An 18,550-nucleotide genomic window follows, 5' to 3' on the forward strand; every position below is an offset into this window, starting at 1 on the left:
ACCATAGCGAGCCATCAAGCTGGGAGTGGACAAAGTCACGTATTCTCAAGGACAAGAGTGTGTTCTTTCCTGCCTGTGATGAACCACATACAATATTCCTTCTCCCCTCCCCGTGTTCGTCTCGTCCTGGTTGCTGGCTGTTCTCAGGGACAGGATGTCTTCCTTCATCTATTGTTATTCTTATTTAAAAACTTGAGTTTTCTGTTGGGAAACGTGTCAGAACCCTCTTGTTGGGTGAGAGGAAGGGATTGTGGAGTGGGATACTTCAAAAGGAAAGAAAATGTATGTGCTTGGAGGGCAGGATGGGAGGGGGTGATGGTCAGGAGGTGAGATGGAGGGGCCTTGGGAGGTGGAAGACTGGTAGGGTTTACCATAACAGAGGCAAGTAGTTTGTAATAGCAGGGGCACTGAAGAAGAAGAATCATTAAAAGCAGAGAATAAAGTAAAGAAGCAGTATAGCAGAGAAGGAGAGACTGTAGTTAGGAAATTTGAGAACAAATATGTGGGAGAAGCAGAAGGGCAATCAATTACAAACGAAACATTCAGTGAAGTGGACAATTTAGGAACAGCTCAGCTAGGCAAGATAACCCAAGGAAGTAACAATTAATTAAAACAACATGGGTTAAATTATAATCTCAGTTAAGAAGATCAAGTATCCGATGGAAGCAGATCACTTGAGTAAATCGAGGGTCCAGTTTCAATGGTCTTTGTGAGGTATAAGGCTATGAAACTGTAATAGGAGAGGGCATTTTCATGCCACGAGATAGGAGGAATGGGAATCATTTTGCTCTAGAGATGACTGTTAAAGTGGTGAGGTTTGGAAGTAGAGTGATGAAATATGTGGAGTACAGCCCACTCACTGCAGCTATCTCTGGTACCTGTCCTACTTAAGAGCTGTGGTAGGGAAAATGTCCATATGGTTAGCAATAAGACAGGAAAACAACATTTGTTGCTCTGTTTTTTTCATTATGTGATTGCATGTTGCTGACTAGACAATCCACAGACCTGGCATCTAGTGAACTTTGTTTGTTGAGGTTTAGACTGTCCTCTGGGACATCAGCAGCTCGTGCTTATGGATCATGAATTACAATGGGCAATTCTTTGACTTCTCGTATCTAAAACGGGGGTTGGTTACGACGGTTTTGGGGTGAGACTTTAAAACAAGGGCACTCATTATTCTCTCTGGATACCACCCATAGCATTTCTGCCGAGTTGACTTCTCACTTGGTGTTCTAGCAGGGTCGTACACATGGTTGGCATTAAATTGGTCCACGGATAATGTGTATTTAGAAACAGTGACTCAAAACTGCGTTGTGCTGAGGATATTCAGCTACTTCAGAATTCCTTGGCCACGTGCACTTGGCTAGTTTTGGTTCCAAACTGTGGAATGGCACTGGGAAGGCGAGGGATTTGTGGGGGCAGACATGGAGCTTCTATGCTTCTGGTTGTCAAATGTCAGCACCTTCTTCAGATTGATCTCACCGAGCAGGAGGCAGAGTGGAAAGCGGTGACATTTTGTGTCTCGCGTGTTCTCTCTCTCTCTCTCTCTCTCTCTCCCCCCTCCCCTCTCTCTGCAACCACTGTGTCATCTAGCTTCTGCCCCAAATATACCTGCTTTCCAGTGGTTGTGAAAATACACCCTTTGGGCATCTGCAGGGCAGATTTGTGAGAAGTGTGCAGTATAAATCAATTGATAACGAACTTCTATTACAGTGCATAAGAACACAGAAATGCCTTTAGTAGGACAGATTACTAGATCGGGTCCATCTAGTTTAGTTTCCTGTCTCTGTCAAGGGCTGGCACCAAGCGTTGCAGAGAAAGTCATGCAATAGATAGGGATACGTAGTATAATCTCTCAAATCACTGTCTCAGATTCTTATAGTTATGAGGTTTACCCTTCAGTAACTTAGTTTAATACCTCATTCAAAATCACTGTTGTTAATTATAACAACCTTTCATATTCTTGGTGCATACATAAACAATCAGTCCCTTCTTAACCTTCATTATGCTTAATTTAGGAAATGCAGGTGTTCTCGGAATGGTTAGTTCTTAAATATATATGTCTCATTCTTAGATTGCCGCTTAATTATTGTAAAAAATAGATTTCTTCTTTGGCTGGTATACTCTTTTTGTACTAATTTTCTTATTTATCTGGTTTATTTTTAGATTGTAACATTGTTCCAGAAAACTAAGTGTCATCATGCTGTTGAAAACTAAATAGCTCATCTTCAGCCCTATAGTAAACAGTTTAATTACTGTGGAAACTGAATTATTGCTCTTTAAAATTGTTCAGTTATTACTTCTGAAATATGATTCTTCTTTCTAAATAATTAACTGCTTGAATTTCTTGGGATGAGTAGCATAGACCAACTGAAGGACATTCCCATGATTAAATACAGCTCTCTAACTTGTCATGCATTTTTGAGCTGCAAGGTGAATTTTCAAGACGAGTTTGAGACCTAAAAAGCTGGCAATTTGACTGCCCAGTTGCTGGATGCTCTCAAACGCTGTGTGAATTTTCACCAGCTAGTTTCAGGCCTGGGAGCTCTGAATGTGATGAAAGGCTCGGTCAAAAGTGTCCTAGAAAGCAAATGTTAGGTTAACTTCTGTGCAGTACACATCCTGTGGGTGTGAATGTGAAAGTCCTCTCGCGCTGGTCACGGAGACTAACATTTATCTGCCTGACAGGATACATTTCTCATATTCACTCAGTAGCAGGAAGAAAAAAACACAAACTCCTGTATTGGAGTCTATTGTTGGTTCATCATGAAATCAGTCCAGTGCTGCCCTGGCAAGCTGGGGAGGAAGGCATGAGAAAGAGAGAGCATCCTGGGTGACTGTCTCCTTGGCCAGGGACTGCCTCCGCTCAGTGTCGCTGCTGTGAGACCCTTGTTTTTGACATGTAGTTTCCACAGTACTCATAAATGAATGTGAGCTACTTCCAGTCCAAACTGATGAGTTCAACATTGATCAATAAATTATAGAATCTGCTACTCTCCTTCCTCACTCCCCTCAGGATCTTGAATGCCACTGTTTCATAGGCCAAGGTTTCTATTGATTAACACCTCCCTAAACAGTGCTTCCTTGTTAGTAAATAGTAGATCCAGCTGTAAATTAGCCCATCAATATCTGTATCAAAAATTATCCTTGACACACTCCAGAAATCTCCCACGTTGCTCGCATCACTCTTCGTATAGATGTCAGGGAGCTGTAAGTCTCCTAGTGGACCCGGAGTTTGTGATCCATCGTTGTTTAAAGGAGGTTTCTGTTTCCAGCACTGTGCCTCACTCTTCTGGAACTGACAAAGTGGACACCCGGGTAAAAGTAAACTCAGGTTGCTGATCTGTATGTAGGAGAGATGGGGAGTTGTTCAAGACCACCTGCAGCTGTAGATGAGTATGAGAGGCAGAAGGTGGATCGGAAAGAAGATGACGGTTCCTCTCTGGGGTAGGATAGTGGTACTTGAGAGTGCTAGTGGTTAAATGATGTCCCTGCTTAAAAGACGTCTCTGCTGTCTTGAAATAGTTTGTTCCCCATGGTGATTACCTAGCATGAGATGAAGGTCGAAGGTCTGAGCAGTTGTATTACACTTCAGCTTGCTGTCTGTTCGCTATAGAGAGGGTCCCTGGTTGTTGGAGCTCTGGCTGTGCAGAGTTTGCTTAATTCTTTAGGTAGGGCCCCTCTCCCCCTTTCCTGTTCAATGGGATGGCTTGGACACTAGCCTGAGAGACTTTGCATGGCTGTGAGTTGTATGTCTTGTTTGTAACTGCTGCTTCATAAACGCCCCTTTCAGCTCTTTTCAGAACCTAGTTGCAGTATTTTTTATTATTCCGATTTGTTTGGATTACAGGCAGTCTGTGAAAACTAGAGCGCAGCAGCTGATTAAATGTAGTATTTCAACAGTCCTTCAAGCAAAAATAGTTTCCTGTGATATGTGTGGCTGTATATGTCAAACGCTTCCAGTTTCGCTTTTATTTAGCGTTTCATAATGTTGCACTGTATATAATTCTTGCAGGCATTACAAGGTAGCATGTTTGGCATTGCTGTAGCACGCCAGACAGCATCTGAACAGCAACAGTTCACCTATTTACTACCTGAACTCTAATGAATCCTGTAGCAGGGCTTTTGGGAATAAAGAAGTCTAAGAAGGATGGAAAACTCTCAACCAGTGGAGCAGAAAAAGGAGGGAAAGTAACACCCCGGACTTGGATTCTGACAGGAACATTTCCCGTAGCTGTAGGGAAGCTGTTTTGCAGCACTGGAACACTAGGGTTTCCCAAAACCGCCCCTGCTCGGCGCGTGCGCCTGTGCAGAGGAGGTGCGATTGTATAGCTGGGGGCAGGTCCAGCAGATGGCAGAGGCAGGAGAGGGAGATGGAAAATAAACATCTTGGCAAAGTTAGGTAGGAGTCATAGCGTGTAGTAATCTCTGCTGTTTTGTGTTTGACAGGCTTTTAGGAATTCTTCTCTCACATTTAGTGTTAACTTGTTAAAGGCCACTAGATTAGGCAGAGGGGTAAAGTTGGATACGTTGGGTTTTTTTGGCCAGGATTTCAGGCCTAAAAGAGCTTAGTGCATAAATCATGTTTATCCCCAGGGGAGCTGTTTGATTGCTCGGGGCGATGGGGTTTGTGCATTCCTGACTTATTCCCAGCAGCACAGAGCATAGCGCAGCAAACAGGTTAGGATAGATGTGAACATGGTTCCTGTCTCCTCTTCACCTCTTCTTTTTCACCGCCAAGCAACTGCCTGGTTTCTACTTCTGCTGCTTCTTCTCTGCCTGTTCAGGCAACCTCCCCACCCCCAAACCTTCCAAACCAAATGCAAACCACTAAACATTGTGGTGTTTTGTGAAACTCTGTGTTTGCAGTGAGTGTTGTCACATATCAGTTGTTTAATGGTAATGGCAAAACGGCATGCAATGAGTTGGAAGCTGGACTTGTAAATATGGGATAACCTCGATGGCCGAAGCTGTTTGGATTCTGCTTAAGGACTGTTTCAGAGGCCCGACAAGATGTAGTGATGTGCCTGTGAAATTCTGGGAGCTTTGGAAACGTGAGTTTCGGAAACTGCTTTCAGTACCATGTGAACATTTTTGTCCTGAAAAGCCCAGTGTGTGTTCCCTGATTGCACTGGCAAATTCTTTCTAGCTGGTTGGGGGAAGCGTTCAGGGGAATCCTGCCAGCTCCCCGTACGGTCTGGAGTAGCTCAGATGATGTCTGGATGTCCTTTGAAAGCAGCGGTTGACTAATAGATAAACACAGAGTACACGATTAGAGGAAAAACAGAGTGCTTAAGTCCCAGCTACTTAAGTCTGACCCAGGAAATTCCAGATGTTTTATACACCCTGGAATCAAAGTGTGTAGTTGTGGTGGTGAACAGTGAATTGGTGCTGTGACTGTAGCCAAAGGGACTTGGCTCAGGGTAGGTTGCCAGTGAAGGAGTGGCGTCACTCAGAAATGAGATGATGTGGGTGGAAAGTGGGAAAACATCTACTGGATTCTTCCATACCTCCTGTTTGATACTAGCCAGGTTACTTTGCAGTAGCTCACATTGGTGAGAGTGGAGGCCTGAGCACATTTTATGTAATTGCAAGAGACATTTGATGTAGAGCTGTCGGTAAGCTGGCAGCACTGTTGACAGCAAATGGTAAAAGTTTACTTCTGCATCGGCATTTTATCCTTTCTAATGAGGTGCTAAGAGGGAGTAAGGTATACAGCAGTTTTTGTTACTGAGATATGTTCAGAAAGGAAAAAAAAAAAAGTAGTAACTTTCCTGTGATTGTGTTCCTATTGTCTAGGCCAGGGGATGAGCAACAGATTTTAATGATGTAGAGTCACCTACAGATATAGCAGATTGAGGTTCATCACACTTACTTTAACTATCTAAAAGTTAAATTTCTCTGTTAGTGCTCCTACTATAGTTTCCTCCTGCTATAAGTAATGAACAGGCAGAGGTACTTGCAGCTACTGACAGCTCTCTTCTGCCTTAGATGCCTGTGTCGGAGTAGGGTAACTGTCCTTCTGTTGGCTGTGGAAAGTCTAGATGAGCAGCATAAAATAGATGCCTAACTGTGCAGCAGCTGGGCTTTGATGGCGTGAGCATCTTAGGAAGATCACTGAGACCTGAAGCACTCCAGTAGACTGTTACATGAGTGCAAAATGGGGCTTCAACCACTAAGTGCTCCTGCATTGCAAATCAATTAATACACACATAGCCATCACTCAACCACCGAGAATGGAAGTAGGATAGTTGCAAAAAGAAATCCTGTGGTCCAGCAACAGGCTTAGAGTTTGCTTCTGCTTTTGCTTTATCATACCAGAGTCCCAGTTCTGCAGTATACCCTGATGATCATAAATTATTTTTTTTTGCTGGGCCTACAGGAGAGGAAGCTTTGAAGACTGAGAGGGTACGTTACCTCTTGTCCCTGGGACAGGTGTTTGGAGATGACTAGTGAAAGCATCTCAGCTGACCTTCCCTGTAAGAACAGACTCATTTCAACTCAGAGAACAGACTCATTTCAACTCAGAGCTGGTGTGATCCATTCTGATTTCAGTAAGTCTGTAAAACAGGCAACAGCCAGAATTCAAATGTGGTGGAGTTAAAGGTGATTGCAAGATGATTGCCATTTAACTTTGTTCTGTGGCTTCACCAGGGGATAAGAGACTTAAAAAGACTTGGAATTGGAGCTTCTGGTGAAAAGATGTTCCAAATTGGATGTGCCTTTCCTTTATTTTAATCCACTTACTGCATTTAGCGAAGTATTTGCATCAATGAAACTGATTTTATAGCACCTAGTTCTCAGGCAAGATTTAAAACACATTAGTAAAACCGCTTCAAAAATGAAGCTTGTAACCACAAACAGCAGAAATGCAAGTTGAAGGTATGTTTCAAGTAAATGGCTCTGTTTCAATCTGTGATAATTTTACCATTCATTTTCATCTGTTAGAAGCCATCTGTCAGCATGCAGAGGGATCGCTGAACCCAGTTCAGAAATATCTCTGGAAACTTGGCCAACTGATCATCGGCTGTTTTCAAAAGTGATGTTGATGGTTGCAGCAACTCAGGCTGTGAGTGAAGTCCAGTGTCAGTGCTTGACAGTGCATTAAATCATGGCTTTCATCCAAAATTGGACTATTACAGCTTAACTGGTGTATAATTCTGGGTATACAGGGGCAACAAAGGACACACAGTTTTTTCAATGTCCTTTTCAAGAAAGCTAAAACAAAGCATTATTTGGCATTTATTGGATTTTTTTTTTTTCCCCTTGCAGCCAGTAGGAAATGTGATATATGTGACTGGAATCTCCATCATAATCCACCCCCTTTATGAAATTTGTCTCACTGGCTAATTTCGTCCAAATTAGATGGGACAATAGAAGTCCTAAAGGTAGTCAGTTCCTACAAGTTTCATGAAAAACAGCGGCCGGATAGAAGAGAGCGATCAAACCAAGGTTTCCTATTTTGTTTGGCCGATCAGCTCGCCCTGCGAGCTAGCAGGGCATCACGTGGATGCGTCCCAACCGGGCAAAACTCACTCTGTCTCCTCAACAACAAATAGTTACGAGATGTGCGAGACAGCTTCTGAGAAGTGAGAAGAACAAGTTTCTTTTCCTTCTGTTGTAGATCTATTCATATGTCTTTGGTGGGTTAAAACTTCCCCCCCAGATGTGCAGCTTCTTATGCCTTTGAAAATATATTGCTCTTTCATGCCTGTTCATGTGATATTTTTACATATTCTTGTCTCTATCATATGTATAGGCAATGGCTGCCTAGTTACCTACAGGTTTTGTGTCAAAAAGCACTCAGACTGACCAGTGGAGGATTATTCCTCTCCTCTTCATTTCTGTGCTCTCAGTTTTTAGGTATTTCAAGATGCTTACATCTGTGCAATGGAGGAAAAATATATTTTATTTTTTTTTTTCTGGTCAGTTCACCTTCTGTGGAGGGGCATGACTTTAACTGATCAAATTAGTAAAAAGCTCCCTATAGACTTCCTCAGATTGGAGCGTGAGGGCACTTTTGTGAGGAGCGTTATATAATACTTCCAGGGCTTTTATCTGGGTTGCAGAAGCAGGTGGAGAAGTCACTGTAGTGTGATAATTGACTGCTTAGATCTAGGTGGTATGTATCATCACTCTGGATATTACAAGCTCAAATGTAAGATTAGAGCGGCTCGATTTATTTTTAGTGAACCTCCTTCTCCTGGAAGAATACAGCCATCCTGTGCCCTTGTTGAAGCCAAATATTTCTTTGTGCTTGTAGCAGTGCAAAGCAAGCAGCAGTTTTGCTGAAAGGAATGAGGAAACTGGTAAGAACAACTAATTTTCCCCCCCCTGCAGCAGCACCGTCGTGTATTGTAACTTCCTGCCTCAGTTGATGGTTCTGCTGTTTTGCAAGACAGCGATTCATTAATTTCACTTCATCTCTGTGAAAGCTGATCTCCTCCTGCTAGGTTTATAAGATTAAAAAAAAGAAGAATAGTGTGTGAAGCAATTAATCTATTCCCCTTGCCCTGCTCCCCTCTGCCTCTGAATTCTCTCTGACAAAACGACCATTTCACGCAGTTGTGCCATCTCATCTTTCTGACAGCCCACTGTGAGGCCTGTATGAACAGAGCTGGAAGACCGTCAGGTGAGGCTGCTGGCAAACAGCATCCTTCTGTGAGATACGGTAGACAGGCAGAAGACCTACAGTCCCTCCCTCGCAGCTCACGTTAACTGCAGAAGCCTTGATGGCCTTTCTGGGGTGTGGAGCAGCAGGTCTGGCTTCATGGATTGGAATTAAACTACCAAACGTAGATGTCTCCATCTAAATTCTCTTTATAGTCATTGGAGAGGAAATAGGTGTCTGTTTAGTTAGAGATGAATCATACCCTAAAAGAAGCTATCTCGGCTATGAAGAAGCCTTGGAGTGACTTAGACAGAGGTGTTTACATTTCAAATACTGTAAAGCGAGATGAACTCTGTGTCTCCCCTGGGACTGGCCCTCAAACACGGTTATCATATTTAGGGGCTGGTGGTGGTGGTGGCATTAGAAAGCAAAGGAGCAGTCTGGTGCAGTGCCCGTGAATTCCAGCATCATGTGAGGCCTTTTCCCTTGAGCTGCTGGCCGCTGCCCAGAAACCACCAGCTCATGCTCAAATTTATCACTTCTTAAGGGGATGTGGCTGTTTGTCGCAGTTCTTAGTGAGATGACGAGTCGCTGCTCTCTCCTGCATGAGGTTGGGGCTTCGATACAGACAACTCGGAGGCATCCCGCACGCCGGTAGATTTTACTGCATGAGTAATAAAGCAGCGCTACGGTGCTGTTTTTGCTATTGCAAGTCACAACTTGTGGTGGTTTCCTTCTATATAGCTCTTCATACATCTGGTAGAAGAGTCTTAAAAAAAAACTTCATCTGACCGAATACTAGAATTTGTACTCTGTAATTCATACATTATAATTCATACATTATAATTTGTGTTTCAAAGCTTATAAGCAGGCTTTGTGCGTAGCAGTTTGAAGCAAGTTTGCATGAATCAAAATGTATTTTCTCTGAAAGGACGCGAACAGTACTGTGTTTCAATAGCTTTCCAGATCAAACCTGCTCAGTTTGTAAGTAAAAGAATTGTTAGGAGGAAAGGTAAACTTCAGGCTTGTCAGATGTTCAGGTAGGCTTTTATTCACTGAGAAATAGCCTGGTTTCTTCTAGTTTTTGTACATTGTTCAATAACAAGGATAGTCCCTGGCAAATTTTTGCCTCGTCTGTACTTCTACAATCTAAATGTTGCACAGTTCAGTCCTCCTTTTGCACTTGCAATATTAATGAAGGTACAGAATAAATTGATGTGATGCTATTAAAAGAATCATGTCTGTTTACAGTGGCAGAAAAGTATATCCTTTCAATTTCTTTTCTTAAAATTCAGGGGTTTGATCAAAGAGAGTGCATAATCAACTAAAGTAGCTGTTTTATCACGCTGTCTGAAATTTGAGTTTAAATTCAAAGGAGAATTTAATAGAGATTAAATAATCTGAAATAATCTAAAGATTCAGGGAATGAGCTAAGCCACAGTTCAATTTTGAGAGAACAGAATATAGATAAGTTTAGGGAATTACAAGGTGCGCCATGTAATACTGTTGCTACTGCTGTCTTCTGAAAATGTGTAAAAGGCTTAAGATCCTTGACATTTTAAGCACTAAGTTTATCTTTGTTTGTTTGAAAGCAGGGTAGAGGGGAAAAAAGAATTTTCCATGATAACTCTGAACATTCCAGGAAAAAAGATATCATTTATACGTTTAAAAAAAAAAAAAGTTGGACAAAATCAGTTGCAGATCATAGAATCATAGGATGGTTTAGGTTGGAAGGGACCTTGAAGATCATCGAGTTCCACCCCCCTGCCATAGACAGGGACACCTCCCACTAGACCAGGTGGCCCAAGGCCACGTCCAGCCTGGCCTTGAACACCTCCAGGGATGGGACCCCAACAACATCTCTGGGCAACCTGTTCCAGCGCCTTACCACCCTTAAAGTGAAAAACTTCTTCCTAATGTTTAATCTAAACCTGCCCTCTTCCACTTTAAAGCCATTCCCCTTCGTCTTGTCACTACATGCCCTTGTAAAAAGTCCTTCCCCAGCTCTCCTGTAGGCCCCCTTTAGGTACTGGAAGGCCGCAATAAGATCTCCCTGGAGCCTTCTCTTCTCCAGGCTGAACAGCCCCAACTCTTTCAGCTCCTCCTCACAGGAGAGGTGCTCCAGCCCTCGGATCATCCTCATGGCCCTCCTCTGGACCCGCTCCAACAGGTAACAGAGGAGAATGATACCTGCAATGGCTGACAGCTCAGATTTTGCCTGCTGAAAGGCAGTAGGGTTGGTTTGTACTGGGCCAGTGTAGCAAGGATAGGGTGGCCCAACACACAGGAGAAAAAAACAGTTTTGTATTTCTTTTGCAGACTGGAAAACAGAGCTGCTAACTATACTACGTGGGTGGCACCAAGTACTTTGTTCAGTGATTTTAAAATAAATAGTGAAAACTCAAAGACACAATATTCTCAGGTTAAATAAAATACTTTGTTTCCCTTTTGGGCACCTCAAAAAGACCTGGAAGAAAGTTCTAAAGGAAAAGATACTGATGATGCAGAAGAGATGGACGTGCTTGATTTTATAATTTCCCCTCCAAACTAACAATTTGGCAAGCTGTAGCAAATTATCCAATGGTTTATAGTTAAAATTTCTTACTTGCTGTATAAAGTCACATACACATTGGTAAGCTAATGGTGGTTTTCACGAACTGTCCTTATTCTGAGAAGTGTCTATGGCCTCTGCAACCTCTATCCTTTCATGCAGGTTGCAGCACCAGGCAGTTCAGTACCTGATTTGCTTCTGCCTGTGACCTTTTTATTGTCCTGATATCTTTCCTCTCTTGAGGAAGGTGAGGGAAATATGACATGATGTTTGTAAAGTCCAGGCACCAGGAATTGCTGCAGGGGGCATTGAAATAGACTGAAAATTTCATAACAAGAAACAATCTAATAATAAATGTGAGGAGAAAAACTGTCATGACTTTAGTCTTCATAAAATTTTATCGTATTGCAGAAAGCTTGGCTGGGAAGTAGATCAGATTATCTCTCTGTTCTGCTCTGTGTTGTCCACTCTTGTTCATATTTCTTTTTCATTGCATTTAGGCCTATTCTTCAAGCTTAGGTAACTGGGGGATTTTCAGAAATGAACCTGTGCAGAACAATGTATTCTTGATTTAGATGTTGTCTTTGGCAAAGGTCTTAATTTTAGTTAGAGCTTAAACTAGTACTGCTTTCCCAAAAAAACAATTTGGTATGCTTTTGTGAATATCAAGAGCATTTGCATTGGCTGTTCTCTTATTCTTTTGGTGCTTGCCCATGATGTTCTTAGGAGGGCAAGTTTAAGATCATATTCTTGAATAGTTGTGCTGAGGGTAGTTTTAAATTTCCTCTCAGGTGGGGTGGAGTCTGCTGTAGAGAAGAGTGGTACCAAAATATGTGACAAGGCTGAAGCCAGTTTTGGTTTTGATGTGAAGGAGAAAGACCGCATGGCTCTGTGTTGGGTGACTTGGACTTCATTCAGCACATCCCTTAGCATCTGGTGGTAGCAGAAAGGAGACAGCCTCTTCCCTCCATCTCCCTAGTAAATTCATAGCAGTTACTTGTGCTCTACCCACAGCTTTGGTACAGGGGCAGTTATGTGTTTGAGGCAAGAGTTTGATGTGTGTGATATCTGCCCTGAAAAGAGAAGAACATTATGTTCCACTTTTGGTTTCCTTATACTTGCAGTCTTCTACCCTGCCTAAGGTGCAGGCTAGCATACCTCGAACCCCTTGAATAGTAAGGTACTTTAAACACCGTGAAAACCTCAAAGCCTCAGTGACTTCTTCAAGCTAACCCCCAGTTACAAGTATTATATTTAGCTCTGTGGAAAGAAAAATTCAATGTGCATGACCAAATCCAACTAACGATGTTTTCACAGAATATTCAGAACCCAAATGCCAACGGCAGCTACAAGCTTATGCGACCACGCTGATTGTAATTGAGTTAGTGATTTTACTGCTATGGAATGGCTTCTGTAGCCTTCTGTAGAGCCATAAAATTCTCAGGCCGCCAGTTTGGAGCAAAAAATGGCCACAAGTATAGCCTTTATGTGGCTATATAAGGACTGTCTTATAGCTGTAAGCATTAGCCACAGCCTACTGTTGGAGGTTGGATATGGGTCTAGATTTTTTGTATGTTCTTGGATGATGCTAGTCATTGGATGGATGAATTCAGGCTGTTTCTAGGTTTGAATTTGCTCAGATTAATTCTTGATCCCCTGCATTTCTGTTCATCAGTGATCTGCAAGTCAACATTAAAATATTGTTGATAAGTTTTTCAGATGAGAAAAGGAGGGCAGCAACTGATCCAAGGGACAAACCCAGGAGACAGAGCAGCCTGGGTTTCCTGTTAAGCTTCCTATTTTTCAATGGACCCATACGTGAAATCTCACACTTAGCAAACCAAAGTGCAGGTTGCAGTTACAGGTGGATGTCCCCGTCCTGGGAAGCATTGGCAGCAAAAAGAGTGCTGAATAGTTCATCAACTAAATGTGCTTTGGCCTTGGATGTGGGATGCATGGGTAATAACAGAGAGGTCATTTTGTCCCTGTAGTTGGAGGGTAGGGAAAATAATTTAAAAAATCAGCCAAAACCTGAAGTGCCAAAAATTCAAACTCTGAACTGGGTGTAAATTTGTTGAAGACAAGATTTTAACCATTAAGCAACAATTGTGGTTTCTCGCCTGCCACCAAAACTTCTTGCAAGTATTTCTGATAGGGATGCTAACCCAGCGTTCCTTACGTATACATGTGGTGGGAAATAGGTGTTGATTTAGTTGAGAAGCCATGAGGCTTCTCCTCCTGCCTCTACTGGGGATACGTAGATGGAAGCAATGAAGCAATTGCACTGAAATGGATATGTGTAAATCTTTTAATAAACCCAAGTGACCACCCGTATTCTGGATTTCAGCAGTGCCATAAGTCCCAGGTTGTGAGCAAAGGCCTGATGGTTTTGGCTTCACACCAGCTGAAACTCCAAAGACAGATTCATTTTTTTCCTCTGGGTATTCAGATTCATTTGATCCCAAAGCAGAACATGGGAAATTGAGGCAAACGTGAATGGCGATGTAAAGAAAAGGAGGTTTGTGTCAGACCAAATGTTGCAGTCTTGTGCTGTCAGCTCCTGGCTCTATTTTGTAGTCACTGGACGTAGCATGATACCAGCTAAATCCAGGCAGCTGAGCAGTGTGACTAAAGCAATTGGTTTGACCAATTATTTTTATCTCAAACTTGAACCTCAGTCATTATTTTAATGCTGCCATTAAAGCCAAACTGTAATGAAATGGTAATAATAAGTTCCATGTTGCCATTTTTGAGCAATGGTTGAGTCAATGCCCTTGTTCAGCGTGGGGACTGCTGGCACTTGCAGAGCAGCATGACGCTGTAGCCCCTCCTGTCCTCTTCCCCTCCCATGTGTACAGCATCATTCTTCACAGGGCACTGCTCTGCAGACCTGGATGGGGTCCTGTTGAGTGCAAGGTTTAGCAGGTGTGTGTGTGGGGGATTTGCTATAAAACTGTTATCCCCTTGGGGCAGAAAAAGGGGTGTTGGTAGTGTTAGCAGTGTCAGGGCACCAGTAGGTTTTGATAGCCCTGACCAGCCTCACCTGGGACTCTTAACATGAGAAGGACATGGACCTGCTGGAGCGTGTCCAGAGGAGAGCCACGAGGATGAAGAGAGGGCTGGAGCACCTCTCCTATGAGAAGAGGCTGAGAGAGTTGGGGCTGTTCAGCCTGGAGAAGAGAAGGCTCCGGGGAGATCTTATTGCGGCCTTCCAGTACCTAAAGGGGGCCTACAGGAGAGCTGGGGAAGGACCTTTTACAAGGGCATGTAGTGATAGGATGAGGGGGAATGGCTTTAAAGTGAAAGAGGGCAGGTTTAGATTAAACCTTAGGAAGAAGTTTTTCACTTTAAGGGTGGTAAGGCAGTGGAACAGGTTGCCCAGAGATGTTGTTGGGGTGCCATCCCTGGAGGTGTTCAAGGCCAGTGGTCTTGGGCCCCCTGGTCTAGTGGGAGGTGTCCCTGTCTATGGCAGGGGGTTGGAACTCGATGATCTTCAAGGTCCCTTCCAACCTAAACCATTCTATGATTCCTACCCCCGCACCCTGTATGCCTTGCCATGCCTCACACCTTCTGCCCATCACTCCATTTAAGATCAGGCTTAAGCCTTCAGTCCTCCTTCCTGAAGTTGCCCTTCTGTTGCTGCTGCCTGACAAGTGGTTCCCCATCAACCTGATCTGTTCCTCACTGATGTACGACATCCCCCCTTGCATGAGTCTAAAAGGAAAAAATTGAGAGGAAGAACTTTGCTCCCCCTCCCTTGCACGGTGCTTAACGTGCTTCATGTAGCGCAGCATCACAAGGCAGGCATGGCAAAGAGAGCTGGAGAAGTGGTGGTGTGGTGGGGAGGCAGGACCTGATCCACCTGTGGAGAAGAGATAGCTGAAGGGCTGTAACCTCCTGGCTGACATCCCGTGTTGTGGAATTGCCCATTTCTGCTTGCAGATGTTATATTTGCTGGTTTTATGCCATTTGGGATGCTTGATCTAGCTACTGAGTCATTACTGGCTGGGACTCAAGTCAAACCAGGGCAAGATTAAGCATAAACTGGCTGCAAACTGAAATCAAACTGCAAAGTCCATCAACTTAAGATGAAGAATAAGTGGCTGGGGATTTTTATGTGAGCTCTTTCGCTGACTTTGTGTATGAATTTAGGTTTAGACTGCAAGGAGGTCAGGCTTCCTCTCTGCTTTTATGTGGAGGAGGGTGCACCTGTATTAGCCCTTTGGTCAGAAGTGGGCTTCTGAGGCAAATCTGATTGTCCCCAGTTACTGCACTCCAGTAACACACCCAATGTACTCTTTGTGGAATCAGGCCAGAGTTAGTCTGCAGTAAATCCCATGCAAATAAGGTATTGTGGATGTAGAATCCTTGGCACCATCTATTGCACTCTCCTTTCAGTGTGTGATGTCTGCTGGTATAACCTCAGCAAAGTATACCGTGGGGATGCAGCCAACATCTCAAAACTGCTGCTCAGCTGCCGCCTTGTGCACAGGTTGCTGCCTGAATTGATGTGCAGAGACACTTCAGTGCTAACGGTGCCTTGTAGTTAATGACCTGCTTGGTGCCCAATTCTGGCTGAAATCTGAGAGGCCTGAAGTGAGATTCTCAAAGTAACTTCTCTCCTGCTTCTCTCACAAGTAGGGATTTGTTCCTTAAGTGCTCTCCGATCTGAGGGCCCTTCGTGCCTTTCAATACAGACGTTCAAGTTACTTAGTTCCTCTCATACACAGGTCTCCTCTGAATTTGAGATAATTTGAGTCAAAGGTATATTATTTATGTCCTGCGAGCGAAGGAAAGCTTGCAGTGAATTGAAATCCTTGGCTAAAAGCTGCTGCCGTTTTGCAAATTCTATCATAACACTTGCTCTGTACGTTTTAATTGAGCTCAGCAAATCAGTTCAGACTCCCTCTGATCCTGCAAAGTACCCTGCTTTAGGTTCGGCTTCGAATCCGTTCTGCTTTTTAATGCACTTTTTCTTATGGAGCTTTTCTCACTTCGTAATTTTTGGAGTTTGGATCAGAAAGAGAGATTGAATAATGTGAGACTGTTAATAAGTATTCTTTTCTGACAGAAAGCACATGTGAGTGCACAAGATTTTTGTGCTAATACATATAGATGCATACTTGAACTACTGACCTGCCTATCTGTGGGCCTTCCAGAAGGCACCTACTGCTTTTCATAATAGGCTTATTAACAAAGGGTTCTATGGGAAGCAGGAGAATGCATTTTTGGGGAGGGGAGAGAGTTGGTATGTTTATCTAATCTAATAGATGGGAGGGGGAGGGGGGAATCGTACAAAGAGCTGTTCCTTAGCTAATCAGTTTACCCTGGCTAAGGAAAGATTCATTAATATAAAACGTTCCCTGGATACTTTTCCACTGAGTTATCTGTTATTTTTGTGCTTCTTGCTTAGACCAGACTTCCAGAGAAGGTATGAGTTGCAGCATTTCGCGTGGAAATTTTAATTCTGTTACACAGTTGTATAACGAACAACTATATGTAGAGTTGAAGCTCCAGTTGATCTTAGATTACCTTATGCTTTCTTGAAAAAAATGCTGTGGGGATAGCAAATACAAAGAAAAGGAGGGGAAAGATAGGCAAACATTATTTTCTTTCCACTTGACAGAGAGAGAAATAATTTTCCAAAGGCTGCACACTGGAGTTTATGGAAAGTCAGAAAAATCTCCACTCTTAAATCTTTTATTTGGAACAATATTCCATGCCTGTCTTAAACTGTTTTGCAAAGGTTATTTGGCAAGAGATTTCAAATTTCGTCTTGTTTGATATTCACAGTTCTGTGGTGAAGGCTTTATTTGGGCATCAGCAGGAGGACGATGTCAAGCCTTTCTGCGGTGGGTATAGGTAGACCCATTGGTGTTTCTAGGAATGGAAATTGCCTCTCTGGCTAACGCATTGCTCTGCTCTGCTCAGAGGAAGACAAACCAGCTCTGCAATGGGCAGTCTAAGGGAAAACACTTCCAGAATCACAGAACTGCCACAGTGGGAAGGGACCTCGAACAATCATCTGGTCTAACCTTTTGTGGGAAATGGAGCCTAGGTGAGATTATCTAGCACCTTGTCCAACTGCATCTTGAAAACGTCCAGCGATGGGGACTCTACCATGTCCCCATGGAAGTTGATCCAGGGAATGATTTTTCTCACTGTAAAAAATTTCTTTCTTATATCAAGATGAAACCTCTTCCAGTGCAACTTGTACCCAGTGCCCCTTGCCCTCTCCATGTGGCTCCTTGTGAAGAAAAAGCCTCCGTCCTCTTTGTGACTGCCCTTCAAGTACTGGAAAACTGTGATGAAACCCCTCTTAAGTCTTGTCTTCTCCAGGGAGAAAAGACCGAACTTCTTAAATCCTTCCTCATAGGGCAGGTTTTCCAGCCCCTTGATCATCACGACCCTCCTTTGGACTCTCTCCAGTCTGTGTCTTTCATGAATTGTGGGGTCTAGAACTGGACACAATTTTGTCCTAGACTTCATTAATTTTGGGGTTTACTTATGCACCCAAGCACAGTGATTTACATCTTTTCTGAAATAGTTATTGATACAAATGGAGGAGTTCAGGTGTATATGGAGAAAACACACGGAAACAAGTTAGTGGTCGGAGCACTTCAGTCTGAGTGGCAGCACGCTCTGGGGTGGTGAGCCCCGTACCCTCACAATGTAAGATCTGGGTGTATGGTGGAGCCTCATGCCCTGCAGTGCAGTGCTGTGGGGTCAAATGGACAAAATATTGAAATTTTGAGCCATGAAGCACTCTGTCACAAGCTTCTGATTGAGTCTTCGTAAAAATCACTCACCTCTTTGGCTGCCTGTGGGGACGGAGGGGCTGCTCAGCCTATGACAGGGCACTTTTCGTAGAAGCTGACTCTTGACTTCCAACAAAATGTGATATCCAGTTACCTTGTGTAATTTTGTGCCTTTTAAAAGTTTAATCTGCTTGCCTGTCATGTGCAAAGGCTACTCTCAGGTACCTGTTTTAGTACAGGAGCGGACCTCCTGCCCTCAATCCATCGTCCCGCTGTTTGCATACTGGCTGTCCCTTGAGAGCCTTCCTCCACGGGAGGAAGTGTCCCCAGGGGCCTGGGCCATCAGTGGGGGCAATGCTGCCCTGGAGCTGAACCAGAGCAAATCACTGAACTTCCCCAGCGGGGGAAAGCTAATGAATAACACTGACACCCCTAGGTTTTCTCTTTGCCATACAACATTTTCGAGCTGTTTCTTCTTCTGCTAAGATTACAACAAATCCACTGTATGGGTTTCATCAAATTTTCAGTTGAAATATGTATGGAAAATAGCATTCACACGGTTGCAGAAAGCTATTAACTTATGGCAAAATCAATTTTTTGATAGGGGAAAACATCGATTTTTTTAAAATA

At 43.3% G+C, this 18,550-nt stretch overlaps 1 protein-coding gene across 1 annotated transcript in view; it reads left to right on the forward strand.

Annotated features, from left to right (window-relative positions):
• Positions 1-3,358: 3,358 nt before the first annotated feature.
• Positions 3,359-18,550, forward strand: part of ST8SIA1 (ST8 alpha-N-acetyl-neuraminide alpha-2,8-sialyltransferase 1) — a 113,352-nt gene continuing 98,160 nt past the window's right edge. The window contains exons 1-2 of the mRNA XM_009879768.1: positions 3,359-3,447; positions 12,838-13,026. Of these exons, the coding sequence (XP_009878070.1) occupies positions 3,359-3,447; positions 12,838-13,026 (278 nt within the window). The remainder of the gene's footprint in view (positions 3,448-12,837; positions 13,027-18,550) is intronic.

Source organism: Charadrius vociferus, unplaced genomic scaffold (assembly GCF_000708025.1).
Source record: "Charadrius vociferus isolate BGI_N301 unplaced genomic scaffold, ASM70802v2 scaffold90, whole genome shotgun sequence".
Taxonomy (NCBI): Eukaryota; Metazoa; Chordata; class Aves; order Charadriiformes; family Charadriidae; genus Charadrius; species Charadrius vociferus.